The following is an 8,862-nucleotide window of genomic DNA, read 5'->3' on the forward strand; positions in this document are numbered from 1 at the left end:
GTATGTTCTGGCAGACACGGTGCTGAGTCCCAGATCTCCATTTTTGTGTTTGGACAAGTTACTTAAACTTCCTAGTGTTTTCCAGTCTGTAGAATGATTTAAAAAGACTGACCTCAAGGGTTGTAGTACTAATAAAATGGGATAAGTGGGCAAAGCATATGGCCTCCAGTCTGATAGTAAGAGTTTAGCAAATCTTGAACTGATTCCCTACTCTTTCCCAGATGTGCCTGAATTCGCCTGGAGAATTAATTACCCTAAATCTTTTTTTAGGCTCCACAATCAATAATCAATAGGCACAATCAATAGGCAAACCAGCAAGACAATAAATAAAGCACAAACCTTTTCTCTCTTCTTTCCCCCTTTCTTCCTCTCCTTAATTCCTTTTCCTTTTCTATGCTCTCATTTTCTTCCCTTTCTATTCTTTTTTTCTTTTGTATGTGTGAATGTGGGACACTTTATTTCTTTTCTGCTTCTCCTACCATACCTTAGCCAGGGTCAGGAGCAATTAAGGAAATATTTTCAGTGACAGATCAGAAAATACAAGAGGTCAAGAAAGAGAATTATTCTAGGGATGCCTGGGTGGCTCAGTTGGTTAAGTGTCTGCCTTCGGCTTGGGTCATGATCCCAGGGTCCTGGGATTGAGCCCCACGTCTGGCTCCCTGCTCAGTGGGGAGCCTGCATCTCCCTCTGCCCCTCCACCCCCGCCCGTGTTCTCTCTCTCTCTCAAATAAATGGATGAAATCTTTAAAAAAAAAAAAGAAGTATTCTAGAATGGAACCAAGTTTCTCACTTCATGCCCTCAGCATTGAAAAATGCATTATTTATGTAGATCTAAACCACTGTGGGTTAGGTAAAATTGAGGGGGAAGAGTCCCTAACCATTCTTAGTATGGCCAGACCACCCTTTTCTTCCTTTGTATCTTACTGATCTATTTTCAAAGTGATGGGCTCTGAGGCCAAAACACAGAACTGTGCCAGGCAAAGCCTTTTGGGTTCCCAGGAGCAGAAGGAGGTGAGGCAGTGGGAAAAGAAACCAGAGGTTGGTAGAAAGAGAAATGAACTATGAGAGGTGGCAGAATTGGAGCTCTCTGGGCTAGAGACCTTGACAAAGTCACTCTTCTTTCTGCTTCCTTATTCCTCTCTTTACTAAATGAAAAGAAAAATTCTCACTTACCTGTCTCATAAGATGATTAGGTGGATCAAACATGAAAGTGCTTGTAAAATGTGAAGCAGATAAACTGCTGCTTAAATGAAACGTACCATTATTTACAGTTATTCAACTACAAAACCACCTACTTCTTGACATCCACTGCTAGGCATTGGAGAACGTAAAGAATAGGAAAGGGTCCTTATCTTCTAAGGAACTCAAAAGCCAGAGGGTATTTCTAGGATAATGAGTACGATGGGTCTTCAGACAGTGGACCTGAAGACTCAGGACCTAGAATCGGCTTCAGGGAGGCTAGGACCAGGCTACTGAAAGGTGCAGAGGGACAATAACAATATCAAAATGACTTAACCCCGTACGTGTGCCCCAAACTTGCTTTCTATGTGTGTCACCAAGGTAAGGACAGAAGCAGCTCAAACGTTCCATGAGTAGGAGGAAGCTGTGGGATGATGGGGAGGGTCCCCACAAAGCCTGGAGCCTCGTCAGCATCGGAAACCACAGGAAACCAGGTCAGTGCGTGGGGCCTGCTCCCTCAGCTCCAGGGCTCAGCTATGTGCTCTGGGGCTTCCTGAGCAGATGGTACTGATTAGGGGATCCTTGAAGCTGGAGGCCCCTTTGGCATGGAGCCCTTTGCCCAGAAGAGCTGGGTGGAAACAGAAAGCTGGGCTATAGTCTTGAGGGTCAGCCAGGTGGGGAGTAGGATGCATATGGGGGCATGTGAGGTTTATGTGCATCCTACAGTGACTTTTTGTTGCTCTGCTCAACTCTAAATGGTACCTCAGTCACCTCTGTCTCCAGACCCCATTGTAGAATAGTGCTTAATAGTTCCGTTAATTCTCTAAGTGAGGGGATGAAGCAAATCTCCAACGAAGTTCCAAGTCCAAGAGCGTTAGTGGGCGGGTCAGATCTGCAGGGTGTTGCAGGAGTAGGAGGGGTTAAGAAGTGGGGACAGCCCTCCATCCCCCTAACCCTGTGCTGGCCTCTTTCCTGTTATTTCTCTGCCAGAGCAGGAGCCCTTTGCCCTCCAAGTGGGAGCAGTAGGGCTTTCTGGGGGGCAACCGTCCTTCTGTCCCTCCACTAGGAGAAGAAGGAATGTGGCCTGGCTGGCTGGTTAGGATCTAGGATCGAGGAGGAGCTTTGGGGCAGGGCGGGGCAGGGGCAGGCAGAGACGAAGACTCCTGCTCGCTGCCCTCCCCGCAGCTGCACAGCAAGGGCCCGCTGCCCACCTTCGGGCTGTGCAGCCATGTTCTGGGCGCTCTGACCCCACGGAAGTCCATGGGGAGCCCCAGATGGGCAGCTTCGCTCCTGCTTCTCCTCCTGCTCCTCATTGGCCTCTCTGCCTTGGCCGGAATTGGCTGCCCCTACCTGCCCCGCTGGAGCACCCACTGTCTGCTGGCCTCCCACATGGTAAGGTAATGCTGCCGCTGCCCAGTAGGGACATCTCCCTGCCACAGGCTGGTAAAGCTCCCCACTCTTCTGCCTGTCCTCTCATGTTTCCCAAGTCCCTGTGCCCTGGTAGCAGCCCCAGTGTGTCCTCTATCTGGTCTTGAAGGGGTAGCCAAGGTTCTTGTGTGCTGAGGGCCTGGGCAGGGTTGAGCTGGGAAGACAAGAGCCAGAGTGGATGGGCTATTAGGTTATGGGCCTTGGAATTAGGTGATTTGAGGCAAAGACCCCAGGGAGAATCCCCCACCCCCATAGGAATCCCTACTAATAATTCTTCTCTCCTTTCTTGCCCCTACTGGGCCCTGTGCCTTCAGGAAGACACTCTCACTGGTGAGTCTCATTCCCTGCCCTGCTTCTCTTCTGCGTCCCTTTTGTTCCAGATCCCTAGCGAACTTTCCATTCAAATTTTTGGCTCCCAACTTGGGAAGTAGCATATCAAGGAAAAAACACAGGGTTTAGAATCAGTACAAGCCTGGGTTTGCATTGCGTTTCCACCACATACTCCACATGTAGCTGAAGGCAGTGCACTTAGCCCCTCTGACTCCCCGTTTCCCAGGGGTAGAGCAGGGTTGTAGAAATGATTGCACCTCCCCTAAGCTGTGGGGAGGATTAAAGGAGAGACAGGATAACCTCTAGGCACTCGCCCTTAACTGGTTCCTCACTCCTGTCAGTGCTACAACAACGATCTTTCATATCTAATGGTACATTCTGATTTACAAATCATTTTCCCACACGTTACCTCACTTGATCTTGACAACAGTCCTGCTTTATAAACAAGGAAGCTGAGGCTTAGAGCAGTCCGTAACTTGCCCAAAGCCACACATCTCAGCTTCAAGTCCACCTTGTCGGAGGCAGGAGGGACCTCCTTGGACCTTACCATTTGATTTACTTTTCATCTTTCCCAGGAAGGTTTGCCCATATTCCTTGCCATACCCAGTTGGCCTTTCCTGTGTCCCTAAAGCCTTGGTGTGCTCAGCTCTGGCTCTGCCCCTATCTGTGCCTGCATCTGGTGTCAGATCCCTCAGGTATGAAAAACAGCCCTTTGGGCAATTCTCAGTGGAGATGTGAATTAGGGGTTTTTTTGGGGGGAGGCCCAGGCTGAGGAAAGTGGGATTTATCATACTAGAACAGATGTCTCTCCTATTGTCAACCTCAACAGAGACAGGTCACCCTAAAATAGCATACCACGAATTATATTCATGGGTTCAGTTGTATCATTTTGTGAAGGTATTTCTCCTTTCCACTGGTATGGATGCTTGAGATTAAATTGTTTTAGTTCTATGAGTTTACTATTATTACATTCTATTTGCAAAGTAAGGTCTTTTTTTTAAGATTTTATTTATTTGTTTGACAGAGAGAGACACAGCAAAAGAGGGACACAAGCAGGGGGAGTGGGAGAGGGAGAAGCAGGCTTCCCGCTGAGCAGGGAGCCTGACGCGGGGCTCGATCCCAGGACCTTGGGATCATGACCTGAGCCGAAGGCAGACACCTTAACACTGAGCCACCCAGGCGCCCCGATCTTTCTTATTCAACTCTGTATTTTCATTGCCTAGCTCAGTGCCTGGCACATGCTAAATGTCCAAACACTGCTTAAGAATTCGCAGTTTCTAATTGTTCACTGTTGTAAATAGTGCTACAATGGACACTTTTGCGTATATATAGCTTTTTCTCTACTTAAGGAATTAATCTTTTTTTGGCTGTATCATAACTTTCAAGACTAAAGAACTTGATACCATTACGCTCCATGATCTGAAATGACTTACTATCTAACATCAGGCCACATTTCCAGGTAGGAGAGGGGCAGTGAAGGGCTGGATAGTAAATATGTCCTTTCCTACACAGGCCTCCGGGAGGGCTGGTTCCACCTCCTGGTGCAGAAATACAAAAAGTCCTATAAGTTCCGGTTCTGTAGGAGACACAAGATGCCAACATCTGCTCAGGTACTCCCCCTGCCAGTTCCAGCCCTGCCCTACACCCCACAACCCTTTAATTCCCAGCCTCTTGTTTTGTTCTCTAGCCACGTGAAAGGTAGAAAGCATGGCAATGAAGTAGACTATTCTGTCCATTACACAGTTAGCGAAAGCAAGGTCTAAAGATTGAGTGACTTGCCTGTGGTGCCTCAGGTTCCAGAAGCAGGAATAAAAGCCTGATTCCTGGCCTAAGGCCAACCATGTTCTCTGCCTACAGAGGAAGCTGCTGAGTAGCTGTTGCCTGTCTGAGAAGGGTCATCACATCGCTGTCCCCTCCCCAGACATCTCTCACAAGGGGTTGCGCTCTAAAAGGACCCAACCTTCAGATCTAAAGGCATTGGAAGGTCTCCCCAGACCCAGCTCACAAAGGCATGAAGGTAGGCATAGGGTGTGACCAGAGATGGGTGCAGCCAAGTATTGGTGCCTAGGCCTAGGCCAAGAGACAAGGCTACCAGGTCTCCCTTCTCCCCAGGGCCCGAGTTCTCCTTTGATTTGCTGCCTGAGGCACGGGCTATTCAAGTGACCATTCCTCCGGGACCTGAGGTCAGCATGCGTCTTTGTCACCAGTGGGTACTAGAATGTGAGGAGCTGAGCAGTCCCTTCGACTCCCAGGTATGGAGTGTTGTCTCCCTTTAAAAAGCCAGATGACACAGTTCTGGAGCAAAAAGAACCTCCCCACTGTATACATGGGGAGACTAAGGCCCAGAGAGGGACAGTCATTGTCTAAGACCTCCCTACAAGTCCAAAGTGCCTAGCATTAAGCCTTCTTTGGATTAGACAGAAAATGCAGGGGTCCTTGTCACCTAGGAGGAGAGGAAGGGAAAGGGCAAAGAGAGACTTGGAGCAACCATGAATGCCTAGCAGAGAAATGAATACAGCATATATCCCCAGTGAGAAGACCCTCAGCGAGATCCTGGTTGCATTTAGAAGGCTTTTCAGTTCCCCCAAGAAGCGGTCACATCTGTCTTGGTACCCTTCCATCTCCCTCCTTTTGCTGCAGCCCCTCAGAGAATGAGATGTTCCCCATTCACTCAGCCCAGGCCTCATACCCCTCTTCAACCTCCAGTTGCTGTAGATGCCCTGGTATGTGGTTGGTACCATTTGCAGGGACTGAGATGTACCTCAGAGGCTCTCAGCTCTCTTCATTTCTAAATGAAGATCACTGTGATGCTAGCGTTCAGTTAGTTGAGTTAATGCTTCTAGCACCTAGCACCCTACCTGGCATACAGTAGGGGCTCCATAAATGTATCATCCTTTCCCTATTCTCTCCCTCTCCCCACTCCATATATTGAGATACCTAGAGCAAATAATAGACTACAGAGCAGGGACACGCCCCCCCACCCCAAAAGGAAATTTCTCAGATAAGAGGAAAAACAGGGTGTGTTGGCCAAGGTCCCAGCTTCCTACTGCCCTTGTCCAGGGTGCCTAAGCTCTTTATCAGGCATTTCTTCTCTCCTTTTGCTGCTTCGTCAACAGAAAATTGTGTCTGGGGGCCATGCCGTAGAACTGCCTTATGAATTCCTTCTGCCCTGTCTATGCATAGAGGTGAGCAGAGGAAAAGGTCTGGGTTGTCCATGGCTCCACTTCTAGGTCTCCCAGAGGCACAGTTGGTCAACCGTATCTCCAGTAAGTCAGGTCTTAAAAAGACTGGGTGTTGAGTTGATGCTTGGGAAGATGGCTACCAGCTTGACTGTGAGCCACACACTGGGTCAGAGATGGAAGTGTCCTGCTGAACATGAGATATTTTGGGTGGGTGATTCCAACCTCAGTCCTACCCGAACCCAGCTTTCCTAGGTTCAGACTGGCCTCAGCCCACAGAGACAGAATACACAGTTGCCTTCACTGTGTGTTCTGAGGAGTCACGGGGGGAGGGGGGGACGGGGAGGGCACGTGTGGCTACTGCCACGTCCTGTATGGCTCCAAAAGTCTCGTCCCCATGAGCCCTCAATGGCAGTCTCCCACTCCTTACAAAGCTGAGGGGCCTAGCATTAAGATTTTTTTGGACTAGACAGAAAATGCAGGGGACTTTGTTGACCAGGAGGAGACAAAAGGGAAGGTACAGAAGGACACGTGGGGCAGGGAGCAGCTGCCGGGGTGAACAACCCCCCGGGTGTTTGGGCGGCCCAGAGGGAGGGGTCCATACAGGGCATTCCGTGGGAAGCCAGGGAAGCTAAAAGTGGAGGAATGTGGACCTCCCCTCTTTCTGGGGAGGATAGGTTCTCCTGTCGAGGGAGAAGAGGACTCAGCCTCCCATTTACTGATCTTGCTCCTAGACTCTGGTCATGCCCCACCAACCCTCGCCCACACCCTGCACAGCTTCCCGTCCTCCATGCCCCACCGGCTCAGGCAGCTTGCATCAGAGCGAGGTCAAGCCAGGAGTTTCAGGTCTGAGTGATAGAGGAGAAGAATTTCCTATGACCCTCCCCGACTGTTCCCCTGTCCCCCCAGGCATCCTACCTGCAAGAGGACACCGTGAGGCACAAAAAATGTCCCTTCCGGAACTGGCCTGAAGCCTGTAAGTGCTGCACATGTGCATTCACAGCCTCTCCCAGTCTCTCTTACACACACGCGCACACACATTGCACACCTGTGTTGTGGGGGAAGCCCCCAGAAGGCATGCAGGCACTTTCCCTGGAGCTGGTTGGGGGAAAGGGCTACCGTATCTACCAATCACCTGCCAATAAATCAGAGTATTGAACATTGTACTAGGCGCTGTGAGAGGTTCAGGAATATGAGACCCAGGAGGTAGTGTCCTAAGAGGATGGCCCCAAAGTCCTGGGGTCACATCTCACTTATTCTTCTCTGAACCTCAGTTTCTTCATCAGTAAAGTAGTGATACCTGCCCTGCCTTACTTTCCAACCGTTGATGAGGCTTGCATTCGATATTGGATGTGAAAGTGGCTGGTGATGTCTGAAATGCTCTGTGCATGTTGTCATCCCCAAGTTAAAGAGACAGGGCCCTGAAACACAGCAAATGAATAGCGCAAAGCAGCCTAAAGTCCAGGGCACTGTTAGAATTGAGGACTGGGCTGTAGGCCATGAGCTCAGGAAAGGGAGAAGCCCATGAAGGCGGTCTGATCAGAGGTCTCTTACAGGAGGTGACATGTGAGGTGGGCTCAGAAAAGGGGCAGTATTTCCAAAGGAGAGTAGCAAGGGGAACATCCCTGGTTCTGAGAAGAACCTAAGCAAAGATCTGCAGATTTTGACTTTGGGGAGCAGCAGAGAGCTGGCCAGAATGGAGGCACAGGAAGGAGGTGAGACAATGAAGTAGAAAAGTCATAAAAGGTCTGGAGAAGGCATGCTCATTTATTGGATACCTAGACATACCAGCAACCGTGCTGGGCACCTTCACAAAGTCATCCCCTGGTGCCCCCGGGGATGGGGATGCAAAACGACGCTGAGGCCAAAACAGGGCCCAGGCCTCCCCGGGCCTTACTCTCTGTCCCTGCCTGCCGCCCGCCCAGATGGCTCGGACTTCTGGAAGTCAGTGCACTTTACTGACTACAGCCAGCACAGTCAGATGGTCATGGCCCTGACCCTCCGCTGCCCGCTGAAGCTGGAGGCCTCCCTCTGCCAGAGGCAGGGCTGGCACACCATCTGCGAAGACCTCCCCAATGCCACGGCTCAAGAGTCAGAGGGGGTGAGACAGCCCCCCCCAGGACTTGAGTGGGCAGGGCTGGGGCCCAGGGCCCTGCTCCCTGACTAACCCCCTTCTCCTACCACAGTGGTATGTCTTGGAGGGCGTAGACCTGCACCCCCAGCTCTGCTTCAAGGTACAAGCGTGGGTGACAGTGAATGGGGAGGGGTATGGATGGTGCCTGGAGCTTGCTGACTTGCCATTCTTGGATTTCTCAGTTCTCGTTTGGAAATAGCAGCCATGTTGAATGCCCCCACCGGACTGGTGAGCCGTTAAGTGACCCTGGCTGGGACCCCCTTCCACCATTGAACCCTTACCCAACTGTGACCAAGCCAGACTGGAGTCCTGTTCTGATTTCTCTGGCAACTACAGCCCAGCTCCTATCACCTCCTGCAAACAGAATGTCTCCCATGATGCCCTTTCCCACCCTGGCAGCCCCATCCTGGAATGTTAGCATGGATACCCAGGCCCAGCAGCTGGTCCTTCACTTCTCCTCAAGGATTCACGCCACCTTCAGTGCTGCCTGGAGCCAACCAAGCTTGGGACAGGACAGCTTGGTGCACCCTGTGTACAGCATCAGCCAGGTATGGCCTAGCCAGGGCCCCCCCCACCCCCCTACCCACCCCCCACCCCCCGTCTTGTTGCTCA

General features: G+C 50.8%; 1 protein-coding gene and 1 long non-coding RNA gene across 8 annotated transcripts in view; one reads left to right on the forward strand and one right to left on the reverse strand.

The window, feature by feature from the left end:
• LOC145721846 (uncharacterized) overlaps window positions 1-8,862 on the reverse strand; it is a 30,757-nt gene that overhangs the window by 3,257 nt on the left and 18,638 nt on the right. The window lies entirely within an intron of this gene.
• IL17RE (interleukin 17 receptor E) overlaps window positions 1,421-8,862 on the forward strand; it is a 12,501-nt gene continuing 5,059 nt past the window's right edge. The window contains exons 1-12 of one of the 7 annotated variants that reach the window (XM_081822055.1): window positions 1,422-2,571; window positions 2,922-2,937; window positions 3,513-3,632; window positions 4,450-4,547; window positions 4,795-4,954; window positions 5,050-5,189; window positions 6,054-6,122; window positions 7,026-7,092; window positions 8,042-8,217; window positions 8,303-8,350; window positions 8,433-8,478; window positions 8,587-8,798. In XM_081822055.1, the coding sequence (XP_081678181.1) occupies window positions 2,440-2,571; window positions 2,922-2,937; window positions 3,513-3,632; window positions 4,450-4,547; window positions 4,795-4,954; window positions 5,050-5,189; window positions 6,054-6,122; window positions 7,026-7,092; window positions 8,042-8,217; window positions 8,303-8,350; window positions 8,433-8,478; window positions 8,587-8,798 (1,284 nt within the window). In that variant the 5' untranslated portion in view covers window positions 1,422-2,439. Of the gene's footprint in view, window positions 2,577-2,921; window positions 2,938-3,512; window positions 3,633-4,449; window positions 4,548-4,794; window positions 4,955-5,049; window positions 5,190-6,053; window positions 6,123-7,025; window positions 7,093-8,041; window positions 8,218-8,302; window positions 8,351-8,432; window positions 8,799-8,862 lie in introns of all 7 variants that reach the window. The other 6 variants (XM_081822059.1, XM_081822037.1, XM_081822032.1 and 3 more) reach the window with 6 other exon arrangements.

This window comes from Leptonychotes weddellii, chromosome 1, assembly GCF_054177405.1.
Source record: "Leptonychotes weddellii isolate Sample4059 chromosome 1, ASM5417740v2, whole genome shotgun sequence".
Lineage (NCBI taxonomy): Eukaryota > Metazoa > Chordata > Mammalia > Carnivora > Phocidae > Leptonychotes > Leptonychotes weddellii.